The sequence below is a fragment of the Thalassophryne amazonica genome, chromosome 4, assembly GCF_902500255.1.
Source record: "Thalassophryne amazonica chromosome 4, fThaAma1.1, whole genome shotgun sequence".
Taxonomy (NCBI): Eukaryota; Metazoa; Chordata; class Actinopteri; order Batrachoidiformes; family Batrachoididae; genus Thalassophryne; species Thalassophryne amazonica.
In genome coordinates, this window is record NC_047106.1 from 136,062,364 (window position 1) to 136,077,098 (window position 14,735).

General features: G+C 40.3%; 1 protein-coding gene across 2 annotated transcripts in view; it reads right to left on the minus strand.

Moving 5' to 3' along the window:
• Nucleotides 1-14,735, minus strand: part of LOC117508808 (alpha-actinin-4) — a 162,847-nt gene that overhangs the window by 70,669 nt on the left and 77,443 nt on the right. For both annotated transcript variants that reach the window (XM_034168643.1, XM_034168642.1), the window contains exons 2-3: nucleotides 7,179-7,293; nucleotides 2,403-2,522 (exon numbers count right to left, since the gene is read on the minus strand). In XM_034168643.1, coding sequence (XP_034024534.1) covers nucleotides 2,403-2,522; nucleotides 7,179-7,293 — 235 coding nt within the window. The remainder of the gene's footprint in view (nucleotides 1-2,402; nucleotides 2,523-7,178; nucleotides 7,294-14,735) is intronic.

Genomic DNA, 14,735 nt, shown 5'->3' on the forward strand with positions numbered 1-14,735 from the left:
AAAAAAAATAGAGGTATGTATTTACACTGAGCAAAAATATAAATGCAGCACTTTTGTTTTTGCTCCCAATTGTTATGAGCTGAACTCAAACATCTAAAACATTTTCTGTATACATAAAAGACCTATTTCTCTCAAATATTGTTCACAAATCTGTCTAAATATTGTTCGTGAGCGCTTCTCCTATGCTGAGTGAATCCATCCCACCTCACAGGTGTAGCCTATCAAGATGCTGATTAGACAGCATGATTACTGCATAGGTGTGCCTTAGGCTGGCCACATTAAAAGGCCACTCTGAAATGTTCAGTTTTATCTCACAGCACAATGCCACAGATGTCGCAAGTTTTGAGGGAGTGTGCAATTGGCATGCTGACTGCAGGAATGTCCACCAGAGGTGTTGCGTATTAATTGAATGTTCATTTCTCAACCATGAGCCGTAGGGATGTGAATCGTACAACTCACGATTCAATTCGATTCCGATTCTTGGGGTGACGATTCGATTCAGAATCGATTTTCGATTCAAACAGCTCTGAGAAATAGTTATATTACTTAAAAAAATGTTTATGTTTAAGAAAATGCAGCTTTACAAGGTTAATCAAGTTATTCTAGATGTAAATTTACTCATCTGCTTTGCTCGTTCAGAGTTGGCTGGCAGTTTAGCGAAGCGTTCAGTAGTCGGCAGAGACCGCTGCTCCGCTCCTTTTAGCTCCGGGTCATAGCGTAGCATGTGGGCTTGTGGAGTTGAAGTGTTTCCGAAGTACTTGACTTTCATTTTGCAGATTTTGCACACTGCATAAGTCATGTCAAGCTCCTCCTTACGCAGCAAATAATAAAATCCAAAATGCGCTCAAACATTTGCCTTCAGCAAAGACGGTGCTGGCTGAATTAGCTCTTCGTCCGCCATGCTAAGCTACAGCTCACGAATGTTTGAAGCATGCCAGACCCTCCCCTCATGGGGACGCTATAGTACGGAAGCCGCTGCCTGACAAACAGTACATGCAGCGAGTAAGTAAGAAAATGTTTAAAAAAATGCTTTTTAAAAATCGATTCTTGGACATTTTGGATCGGTTCAGAATTGTAATAAATAAGACTCACAATTCGGACGTGAATCGATTTTTTCCAACACCCCTAATGAGCCGTCTCCAAAGGCTTTTCAGAGAATTTGGCAGTACATCCAACCAGCCTCACAATCCCAGCCACAAGTAACCAGACCAGTCCAGGACCTACACATCCAGCATGTTCACCTCCAAGATCGTATGAGACCAGCCACCCGGTCAGCTGCTGTGACAATCAGTTTGCAGAACCAAAGACTTTCTGCACAAACTGTCAGAAACCATCTCAAGGAAACTCATCTGCATGTTTGTCATCCTCACTGGGGTCTGATCCTGACTGCGGTTTGTCGTTGTAACAGACTTGAGTGGGCAAATGCTCACATTCAATGGCGTCTGGCTGCTGATCAACTCGATGCAAAAGAGATGTGTTGCACTGCATGAGGCAAATGGTGGTCAGACCAGAAACTGATTGGTTTTCTCACCACCCAGACCTCCCCCAAAAAAGCAAAACCGTACGTTTCAGAGAAGCCTTTTATTGGGGCCAGCCTAAGGCACACCTGTGCAATAATGCTGTCTAATCAGCATCTTGATATGTCACACCTGTGAGGTGGGAGGGATTATCTCAGCAAAGGAGAACCACTCACTAACAGATTCAGACAGATATGTGAATAATATTTGAGAGAAATAGGTCTTGTATATATAGAAAATAGTTTAGATCTTTGAATTCAGCTCATGAAAAATGGGAGCAAAAACAAAAGCGTTGCATTTGTATTTTTGTTTTGTTTGTGTGTGTGTATATATATATATATATATATATATATATATATATATATATATATATATAGTTGTGCCAGACTTGGTGTGCAAAATACAGATTTATTTTGGATAGCAGAAATGTAAATTCTAAATCTGTGGCTTGAGAAATTTATATGCACGTTTAAAAAGCACCAATTATTGATCAGAGAAATTTGATCACTTGCAATTTACTGGCTTTTTAATGGCACACTGTTCCCATTCTTGTTTTGATACTTTTTTTTAACAGTAGCCAGCCTGAATCAACTGTTCAAAGAGCATAAATCTAATTAAATTGTCATCTTCACTCAACCAATCTTGTCCAATTACTTGTTTAATAATAAGTTATTGACAGAATATGATTAGGAAAATAGGCAATAGTTGCAGCTGTAATTCATTTTAGTCACTACATTCAATTTAGCATGACACAATTCTATGACATTCACGTCTGCACAAATCATCCAGGATTGTAACTTACAGCACAACACTCAAATCACCAGAGGTGTTTGACTTCATGCACATCTGTGTGTGCGTGTTGTGTACATGTGAATAAATGCTGACCCTCTGCTCCAATGGAGACCAGTTTGACTCCTTTGCTGGCAATGAAGTCTAGTGCTTTGTTCACGTTGTTGATCTTGTGGACTCTCATCTTGCCTCGCTCAGGCTTGGGTAACCGTTCACCTGCACGCACGCACGCACGCACACACACACACACACACACACACACACACACACACAAATGTCAGTGCATTAGATCAGGTGGTGACAAAAGCAGAGCGTGTTTCCACAGGCTCAGCAGAATGACGGTTAAAGTTACAGCGTCCTGAGCAGCAGGAAAAAAACAGCTACTATGAAAAGACACCGGAAGGTCCAATAATACAACAGTGATATGAAAGAACTAAAGGTCACGGACATGATCAGAATGGCTTCCCTGCTACAAGGTGTCATTAAACACAAGAAGCCCAAAGAGAACAACATTATAAGGATAGTGTTGTCACAGTCTGTGTCTGGGATCAACACCCAGGTTTCAAAATGTTTTGTCCAAAGAGGTGGGCCATACGAATCCAAAACAATCACGCAATTTTTTGGCCCAAATTAGCCCTAGCTTAGTTTCATGCACTGTACAGTGATTTAATGAGTCAGTTTTTGTCCATCAGCACAAAACCATAATGTCTTTTTAAAAAAATATACACGTCAAAGTTTGATAATGCAGAAAGTTTTCATGACAGTTTTGCCATCAAGTGAAAATGACTTCTGTCATGCACATGCAATATTTGAAACAGGCAATCACATTACTCTGTTTGTGCAAGAATTTCAACAGTACTTTACATTTCACAATCATGTCACGTCTGTGGTGCAAAAATACTGATTGTGTGTGTGTAAAATGTCAACAGGCATCAAATTCTGTACACATCAGATACTGATGTCTGATGCTTTCTACTGAATGCCATGAAGCAGGGGTGGACTGGCCATAGAGTGCCAGGATATTTCCCAGTGGGCTGATCAATAAATGGGCCACTGTCTGCCTGTTTTTTTTTTTTTTTTAAATAAATGGTAACTCTCCCACAATTTTTTTTTGTAGGATACTTCTATCGTCATGTACATTTCTTTGCCAATCAGAAAGTCAGAACTCATTAATGCACAAAGGGGTGGAGCGTGCGTGGCTCTACATGTGACGAAAGACGTCCGAACATGCCTCTCTATGACGTCCAAATCACCTAACCTGAGTTCAGGTGTGAATTAAATCATATTTTTTGAGACTGTGCAGTGGGTCTCCTCACAGTTTACTTTGTTGTGGTCATTTAAAAGTTATGAGCCGTGCATTTTTTCCAGTAATCATACATTAAGTGGAGCCAACGCGTGAAGCTACCGAAAGCTGCTAAAAGTGCTAACTCTGTTAACGTACAACATTAAATCCGAAGGTCTCATCATGTCTACAGCCACAGAGGCGTGTGATCTGTTCAGATGTTGGCACTCTACAAGCATGGTGCTCGAGTATTTTATGACAAACACCTGGAATAATTTGGCTTGTTGTGTGGTGAAACCTACAGTTGCCTTCCTTCCTGCCAGTGTCCTGATGCGCTTTAGCCAGCATCCACCTTGTAAGAGCAACACACTTATTTTCCTCTTTTCTTGGCTGTCCATTATACATTTATTTTAGTCACTTGACAACTTGCATGGATATAGATTCACTTGCTCCATTCACACACGGAGTAAATATTAAAGGATTATTAACCAAGCGCAAGGTCTGTGTGGGAAAATATTTTATGGCTATTTGGAGCTATGTTTTCATCTTGGTCTTCATTTTGAGCTTGTTTGCTGTTAATTCCTCCAATTCAAAGTTGTCAGTGTAATAAAATTCGCTCTGAGAATGGTGCTCTTCGTCGCTCAGAATTTCTTTGTTCGCTTTTTGTTTTGTTTTATTTTGCGCTGTGAAAATTGTAAAAAAAGTCGCAAATCTGATATGTGATCTGGACCGATTGTCATGGTAATGGTCCGATATGGGAAAATGTCAGACTGGAAATCAGCCAATCAGAGCGTGCTGTCATAGCCTTATTATTTGCATAGTATGATGTCATAACAGATGCTGTAGGGAAAAAAAAAAACTGTGGGAGAGATCATTGAATACATTAGTGAAGGTTACAAATGATCTTCTTATGGCCTCGGACAGTGGACTCATCTCTGTGCTTGTTCTGTTAGACCTCAGTGCTGCTTTTGATACTGTTGACCATAAAATTTTATTACAGAGATTAGAGCATGCCATAGGTATTAAAGGCACTGCGCTGCGGTGGTTTGAATCATATTTGTCTAATAGATTACAATTTGTTCATGTAAATGGGGAATCTTCTTCACAGACTAAAGTTAATTATGGAGTTCCACAAGGTTCTGTGCTAGGACCAATTTTATTCACTTTATACATGCTTCCCTTAGGCAGTATTATTAGACGGTATTGCTTAAATTTTCATTGTTACGCAGATGATACCCAGCTTTATCTATCCATGAAGCCAGAGGACACACACCAATTAGCTAAACTGCAGGATTGTCTTACAGACATAAAGACATGGATGACCTCTAATTTCCTGCTTTTAAACTCAGATAAAACTGAAGTTATTGTACTTGGCCCCACAAATCTTAGAAACATGGTGTCTAACCAGATCCTTACTCTGGATGGCATTACCCTGACCTCTAGTAATACTGTGAGAAATCTTGGAGTCATTTTTGATCAGGATAAGTCATTCAAAGCGCATATTAAACAAATATGTAGGACTGCTTTTTTGCATTTACGCAATATCTCTAAAATTAGAAAGGTCTCGTCTCAGAGTGATGCTGAAAAACTAATTCATGCATTTATTTCCTCTAGGCTGGACTATTGTAATTCATTATTATCAGGTTGTCCTAAAAGTTCCCTAAAAAGCCTTCAGTTAATTCAAAATGCTGCAGCTAGAGTACTAACGGGGACTAGAAGGAGAGAGCATGTCTCACCCATATTGGCCTCTCTTCATTGGCTTCCTGTTAATTCTAGAATAGAATTTAAAATTCTTCTTCTTACTTATAAGGTTTTGAATAATCAGGTCCCATCTTATCTTAGGGACCGCGTAGTACCATATCACCCCAATAGAGCGCTTCGCTCTCAGACTGCAGGCTTACTTGTAGTTCCTAGGGTTTGTAAGAGTAGAATGGGAGGCAGAGCCTTCAGCTTTCAGGCTCCTCTCCTGTGGAACCAGCTCCCAATTCAGATCAGGGAGACAGACACCCTCTCTACTTTTAAGATTAGGCTTAAAACTTTCCTTTTTGCTAAAGCTTATAGTTAGGGCTGGATCAGGTGACCCTGAACCATCCCTTAGTTATGCTGCTATAGACGTAGACTGCTCGGGGGTTCCCATGATGCACTGTTTCTTTCTCTTTTTGCTCTGTATGCACCACTCTGCATTTAATCATTAGTGATCGATCTCTGCTCCCCTCCACAGCATGTCTTTTTCCTGGTTCTCTCCCTCAGCCCCAACCAGTCCCAGCAGAAGACTGCCACTCCCTGAGCCTGGTTCTGCTGGAGGTTTCTTCCTGTTAAAAGGGAGTTTTTCCTTCCCACTGTAGCCAAGTGCTTGCTCACAGGGGGTCATTTTGACCGTTGGGGTTTTACATAATTATTGTATGGCCTTGCCTTACAATATAAAGCGCCTTGGGGCAACGGTTTGTTGTGATTTGGCGCTATATAAAAAAAAAAATTGATTGAAATTGATTATCAACCTTTTAATATTGTTTGGTAAATTCCATATTCATTAATGCAAAGTATTGAAAAGGAATTTACACAGACTTCTGGCTGAATTTGAACAATATTAAAGGATTATTAACCAACTGTGAGGTCTGTACGGGGAATTATCATATACCTATAAATGATACGCCAATATGATTGGATAAAACACTAAAGAATAAATAGCAATACACCCTTTTCGCGGACGGGTAATATTTTTCATACCACTCGAATAATCAGCCAATCTGGACAGCGGAGCGGCGCCACGACGAAGAGGCAGTCAGAGGAACTGTGAAATACTGGTGAGTCATTATTAATAATTTCTTACGTGTCCAACCTCGTAGGTTGATAGTTAAAATTAAATTTGTTAGTTCTAAAAGCCATCATAATTATTTATAGGAAAGCGTTCTATTTTTTTCTACTAAGGTTTGAACTTTGAGTGTTTACACAGGAGAGAAAAGTGAGAAAATGTTAATGCCTGTTTGAGAAAAGTGTATAAAGTGTGTAGTGAGGGGTTTTACAGCCTTAAAACATCTATAATTGCAAAAAATAACGCTGACTACTTCGCGGATTTCGCCTATCGCGGGTTATTTTTAGAACGTAACTCTCGCGATAAATGAGGGACCACTGTATATGATAAAATCATTATCAAGTTGTTCACCAATGAATATGGCTTTATACACCCTTCAGAAAACCATACAACCTTCGGCTTTCGGTCAACAACTTGATAACTGATAATATTGTTCAGTATAGTAGTGTTATTCAGGGCTTGTATGTTTATATGTACTTCACAGTATCTTCATGTGGATTGTAGTGGTGGGTCCAGGGCCAAATTTTATGATCCAGTCCAGCCCTGTCCTGAAGTACTAACAAAATTAAATAAGCAGAATTAAGATGGCGAGAGTTGTAATTGGTGGTTATTTGCCCAGTCTTAGTCCATAGAGGACAGGCATCTTTCACAGCAGATATCTCGCAAAGACCTGAATACAGCTTTGAAAAATACATCAGGTCACTGCTGGCTGAAAGGATTTCAGTGACTTCTGTACGATCAGGAAAACTATTAATGACATCACTGTCAATGCAGTTACCTGAGATGACCTCCAGCAGCAACATGAGTTTGAGCCCATCTCTGAAATCCTCATCAATATTTTCAATCTGAGTTCCAGCCTTCCGCAGATGGGAGTTGCACCATGCTGTGAACGTCTGCAGAAAAGCACACAAACAGGACAGAAACCCTTTATTCAGAGCCTGGATACAATTGTTTTGCCAGCTTTCATGACAAATTGAAAAGAGAACGGAAGAAAACTAAGTTCAATGAGCAGGAAGGGAGTTGCACTAAAACAGGAAACACCAGAAAACAGGGCGGAGACAGAAAGCTGCTCCACATGGAGCTAAACGTCTGATCCCAAAGAACACGTTAAACCATCCTTCAACAAGAAGGAAATGTTTACGTAGGTAAGTAAATGCTGAGGAATAACGTAATGCACACTTTGGCTAATTCAGTCTTGTTTTGACCGCAGCATTTACCAAACCATACGAGAGGTACTGATGACACCAGGCACAGGTTTGCACAAATGCTCCATTATTAAATTATGGTGCCCCCATGCCCACTGTACGTTCAGTTTTCTGTTCTTAGCTGACTGGAAGTGGTGCCACGGTGCTGAAGGGGCTCATCTGATTCAAGATTCTAGACATGTTTTGCTTTCAGAGATCCTCTTCTGCATACATTCAAAAAATGGCTCTTTGGGTGAACTCAATTCAATTATGTGCAGGATTTCCATCTAATAAATATATAGAACCCCAACTCAAAACACATCCATGCAACATAATGTTATTTAATTAATTTAATTTATTTAGGAGTGACTACATATATTAGGTGTAATCCAATCCAACACTCAAAAAACTGACTCATTGGATGAACTTAATTCAATTATGGGCAGGATTAACAGCTAATAAATTTATGTAGTCCCAACAAAATTAAATTATCTTACAGGGATGCACTTTGAGTTGGGGGTATATATACTTTAAACATGTTTAATTTTTTTTCTGTGTCGAGCACAGGCCGCAGAAAGGAAGTAGTTTTCTCCTAAGTTGAGGCAACTTAACAGTACTTAAAGTGACAAAATATAGTGCTACCCGATGCCAATTAATTCCTGCTGTGCTCTATTTTTGCCGAGCTATAAATCATGCAGGCTTGTTGTCAAACTTTTTAATACTGTGTACACAATGCAGTAAAAGAAGAAGCGCTCCAATGGCAAATCGGGGATATTCAACATGTTGGATTTTTTTGGCCCGATATCGCAGCGTGTGTTGTGTCCTCCAACCAAAACGAGCACGCAGCCTGCTGAATGTGATGTGCAGCCAATCAGAAAGCGAGGTGACAAACGTACAGAGCGGAAAATAAAATCAAAACAGCTGTTCTGACTTACCAGAAAGTCCGGTGGTCGCGCTGTCTCCACTCCTTTAAAGAGCACCTTTTCTTTTTCTTTTTGTATTGTTTTTTCCCTCTGTTTTAAATAGTCCACAAAGTATCTACGTTTCTTTACTCTGAAGTCACGTTTAATCACGAGAGATTTTGCCAGATTTCCTGTCTGAGCTGTGAATGTTCGTGTGTGAAATCTGTTCGTGTGTGGTGGTGTTGTCCTTACCGTGTGGCTGAACACCACACACTATGACCAAAACGGTCAGATCTATGATTTTTTTATCTTCACGTGTGTGGTCTCCCAGGTTTTGGAAACCTGAAGATAATTTTAAAATCCTGTCGTGTGAACCAGGCTTAACACAGACGCCTTAAGAGTCAACACTGAGCTTTGGTCAGTCCCGCTCCATCCTAAGTGTCAAGCTAAATTTGCCATTTCTCTGTCACGCCTCTTTACGCACCTCCACCGTGCAAGTGTGTTCAAAAACACTCTGACAGGGTACTAGTCTCTGCTCTTCCCCTTTCCCCCTCCATCCCACTGTGGCCACTGACACAAAGCATCCATTGAGCCTGATGGATAATGGCACCGTTCAGCCTCCTCTGTCTGTGACCCTCCCCCAGAACTCTTCCAGCCAACCCCCCCCAACACTATAATATACGTGAGACCTGGAGCCCCTGTCTGAGAATAGTCAGGTATGCAGTCTAATACTACCTTAGAGACCAGGCGGGATGTCAAAATTTCCCTACTAAAAATTCCAGAACTGTCACCAAGTTTGCACTGTGGGACAGAAAACAATATGGTACTTCACGTGCCAAAAAAGACGTGGTCCTGATTGTGTAGCCCTCTTTTCATTCTAAGGTTGAGTAACCTCATAATGATGTTATTACAGATGTGCCAACTCCATTTCCAATCCAGTCCAATGAGTACAGGTCGATACAAACCCATCTAATGATACGTATAATCATTTCTTTCTCCAGTTTAAAAACATTACAGAATACACTCAAACATCTCCCCAGAAATTAAGAGCATGGCGGCACTTGGGTGGGATGGGGGGGATTGTCACTGGAGGTTTTATTTAAATAGAAGTGAAGGAGAAGCTGCAGCAAAAACTTTTTACTTTTTTATAAATACCAATGGAAGCCATTTACTACAACTTCACAGGCAGAACAGATGAGGGAAAACAAACAAAAAAAATTACAAAGAAAAATAAATGAATACATCAAATCAACTTTCATGCAAGTAGCAATGCTGCTTATTTATTGTTGTATTTGTTTGATGTGCTTTTTAAAAAAAATGTAATTTTTTATGATTATTTTTACACTAATAAATTAATCTTAAAAATGTCAATCCACAGTGAGCTTTTTTCTCCTGTTTGATTGCCACTCTCTCAAGGCACTCTGCTTGGCGCCCCGCCTCTCCATAGTGGCCGCTGAGCGCAGCATCCTGAAGGTTCTGATGGTTCTCTGTTTGATGGACACTGGGTACAGCCAGAGATGGCACAAAAACAACAAAATAGTCCTCTGATCCACAGGCTTTGTCTCCCGCTTGCGATTCATCACCATGCACATAAACAGAGAGTCTGCTGAAGGTGTTTATGAACTTTCTTTGCAGAAACGGTGCTCTTAAACCTTTGTGTGACATTGGATATTCCACCAATAGCAGCGCTTTATTTTTTGAGGGACAGTCTGATGTGTGTCTTGCATGTTGAGAGATGCCTGCTTTACCAGCTTACACAAGAAAGCAACGAAGATGAGAAATCACTCCACCTGGCTGCAAACTGACAACTTTCTACAAATTTAAGCAAAATTATCTGAAGACCCTAAAGTTGAAAATCAGCATGATGGGACTGAGACTGTAACAACCTGGCGCTGAGCCACGCTTCCACTGCTTAGGGAGAGCTCTGAACATGAACTGAGATAACACCACAGACACACACTCAGCACACACCTCATTAGGCATGCCCAAAAACATTCAATCATGTGGCAAAAACGTAATGCATTTGCAGTAAGGTCAGAGAAGAACAGCCAGATTGGATCAAGTTGACAGAAAGGCAAATAAGCACAGAAAGGGCAACACATCATACTGAGAAGCAGATGAGCCACAGCAGCAGAAGACCACACCGGGTGCCCTGCCTGTCAGCCAAGAACAGGAAGCTGGAGTTCGAGTGGGCTCGAGCTCACAAAACAATACGATAAATAGCTGGAAAAACACTGCCTGTTCTCTAAACTCCATTTCTCCTCCGGTTTTCCGACTGTTGGGTCAGAATTTGGAACATACGACACAAGATATCCATCCTGCCTTACATCAACAATTCAGGCTCCTGGTGAACGCGGAACACACTCTGAGGAATGTTAGCACCTTGTTGGAGCTTTAACACAGCAGGTGAGATACACCTGTTTTCCGATTGCATTTTCAAAAATACGAGCCAAGGACTTGCACAATGGGAACCTTTGCAATGAAGAAGCACATTTTGGAGTGTAAACTACAGAACAGCTGCAGTGTTCAACCATGTTCTGACAAGACCGCTGCAACTGGGAGTGGCACTGACAGAACAATATCAAATACAAACAGCAACAGGTTGAAACATGCAGGAAACCACTTTATTGCATATTGCCTACAATAAAACAAACTACTCTGGTTTGGATCTGGGCACCACAGCCAGACACCACTTTCCAAAGACAAGAAACTTCCTGCTTTCCAGAGGTTCCTTGTTTTCCCCATAGATGAAGATCAAAACAGCTTATCCCCCATACCCTTCACAACATGTGCCCTCCGACGACAGAAGTCAGCTGCAGACATACTCACACAGAATGTGGAAACAATAGATGCTTGTTCGAAGTGTTTTTCTGTGGCTAAAATGGAATTACATGTAGGCTAGAAGACCACCTAAAGTCCCTGATACAGTTCAACATCACAACCAGAAATATGAGCAACATGAACACTTAACAGTTCATGAATGTCATCAAAATGTACATGGCCTGAACCAATTTACAATCAAAGTGGGCATTACACACAATGTTATATCCAGGCTTAAAATCCCATAAACACTAGTTATCCATGATAAAACACGCATTAGCAATTTTTCATAAAATAAATAAATATATACATATATCCCCATTCATTTTCAACTGCTTATCCAGGTCGCGGTGGCAGCAGAGTAAGCAGCTCATCTGACACTTCTCTATCCTCGGCCAAGTCCCGTAAGAGCCCTGTCACACCTTGACGATTTAGCCAGCGTATGCCAACGTACGAAAAATATGCAGGACATGTTACGCCGCTGTCGCTGACAGTCCCATTTTCACGGAGTGGTTCGAGCTGGTACTGGACGGTGTGGCGCAGGCCGGAACAGTTAAGTCTGGCTTGGTTTGTGTTTCCACCCCTGGCAGAACCCTTTTGTTTTGGATCATGGGATTTATTTTCATCACATGGAGAATGCTGAAGAATCGACTGATGCCTGTGGTAAACGCTGACATGAATAAATGAGGCACTGTGACTCTTTCAACTTTAAGTTAATTGTCTTATTGTGGCACAAAGTGCCGGCGTTCTTTGGTTCAGCCTGAAATGCACCGAGAACAGACAAACCACAGAGCGACTTCTTTTAAAATGCTACGTTTCTTCAGCCACGATAAGGAACTAAAGTATTTTCAGACGTCATTTACCAAAATTGGGATGCTTTATGTGTATAAGTTATCATCAGGCTGTGATGATGAATCCGACTGAAGCAAACACGTAAGATTATTATATGGCTAAGACAGTATGCATGCTCTGATTGGCTGATTTCTGGTCTGCCATTTTCCCATATCAGACCATTACCATGACAATCTGTCTGGATTACGTATCAGATTTGCAGTTTTGCTTACACAGCGCAAAATCAAACAAAACAAAAAGCGAACAAAAAAAATTCTGATCAACGAAGAGGACCATTCTCTGAGCAAATTTTATTACACTGACAAGTTTTATTTAGAGGAATTAACAGCAAACGAGCTTGAAGTGAACATGCAAAATGAAGACCAACAAGATGAAAACAGCTCCAAACAGCCATAAAATAAATTATTAACCTCACTTGCTTGGTCTGTATAGGAATATCAGACGTCGGTCTGCTATTTTCCCATCCAGACCTCGCTCTCGGTTAATAATCCTTTAATATTTACTCGGGTTGTGAATGGCTGTAATATTCGTAACAATTTGAACTGTTCGTATGAGGACCGCAGCTTTCAGTTGTTGAGCAAATCAATGGACAGCATCAATGGACGCATTTCAACTTATGAGTAACTTACAAGAAATATGTGGTAACAATCGCATAACGTAACGACAACATATGGCCCGCGTATGCGAGACATATGAGTCATACCCTGGCATATGTCAAAAATATTATGCATGCCCAAAATATTTCAATGTTCTCACTGTATTATAACGTATACGTGCTCTTAACTTACACAAAATTTACCCATAACTTGTTAGACATATGCAAGCATTTTTAATATGGTCGGCATACACTGGCTAAATCATCAAGGTGTGACAGAGGTGTAACTCTTCCTGGGGGATCTTAAGGCATTCCCAAAACAGCTGGGAAATATAATCTTTCCCCTAGTTCTTCCCCAGACCATCCTCCCAGTTGGACTTATATGGAAGACCTCCATCAGGAGATGACCAGGGGGCATCCTCACCAGGTGGCTCCTTATGATTGGGGGGGGGGGGGGGGGGGGGGTCTGGGGGTTTTCCCCCAGAAAAAAAAGAAATCTCAGATGCATTCTGGTGCATTTTCAGGTCCATTTACCAACCTAAAAAAAAGAAAAAAAAAATGTTTTTTGTTGTTGGGTTGGGTCAATTTTTCCACCTCAGTCTTCACACAATTTGTATTGTGCAACTGATAATGCACAGAGATGCATCTCTGAGCACATCAAAGAGACATGTTTGTTTTGGATCTGTACAGCTCACATTAAAGTGTCTGGGTCAAAATGCCCCACAACATCATCTTTGTATACAAACTGCACAGACACTCCACTGCACATCAAAATGTCCAAATTTTACACAAGAGTTCATGACCTTAGATGAAGAAAAGCCACAAAATTTCATAAAGAAAAAGAAAGGATAACAAGTACTTTAGTTGTGTGAAATGCAAGAATTACATCTGCAGAAAGCACAGTTATATTCTGTCTGGAGAACACTGAAAATGTTGAATACTGAAAATCTGAGAAAATGGGGCAAATGGGAAAAAAGTGTTAACTTTAACTAAATAGTTCTTAAATGTAGTGCTGGCATGTTTGTTTTTTGTTTACTGTTTTAGTGAATTTACACAGTACAGGTGAAAATAACATGCAACATAATCAATGTAATTTTTTTCCAACATAAAACGAGGGCTAAATATAATAAAAAGTACATTAATGCCAACATTTGTTGTCTTATACATAACGCAAGTGATCATCAGATAAAAATATCTTCTAACCTCCCTGGTTTGTTTTCCTGAGATTGAAAGACAAAAAAATAAAAATGTAAAATTCTTGTCTTTTTTCCTCTCACCACTACCATCTAAACTTGTTCTTTACACCGTCATCACAAGACAGGCTGCCCCCTCTTTCCAAAATTGTGAAATCTGCCATTATGTTTGATTTTTTTCACCCCAAAACCTCAGAAAGCTTGTGTCCAGAAGAACCATAAAATGCAGATTTAGCAGGCTTGAGTTTGCATGTAAACAATTCAAAGTTTTTTGAAACATAAGATCAAAGACTTACTGGCATGTTAATGATGATTAAAAAAAAAAAAAAAAAAATCAGGTTGCTCATTTGGTTTGCACTATCTCCAGTTTTTGACGAACTTTAAATCATCTCATGCAGCAGAACAATGTTTCATCCATTTGATTTTGTTGTGGAACTTCAGCGTGGCATGCAGCTCACAGTAAAGTCAGAACATCTCTCATTCACTGCTTTGCGGGCATGGAGCGGCATGTAACAATAATCCTTCAGTCTCAGATCATGACATGAAAATGTCATGGTTAATGTCCACTCTGGCATCTCAGAGACGTTTCCAAATGATTTTACAAACACAAACTTTGTGAAAACAGACCCACTGATCTCTATATAATACTGGATAGCTCATCGGCCAATATTTTTGAAGCAAACCAGCCGCCATATTACCAGTCCGATGTCCCGCTCCTGAATGCTCCTTTCTATTGATCGTTAATGAGGAGTACACAACTTTATTCTTTGTAATTTTGTTAAAAAATGC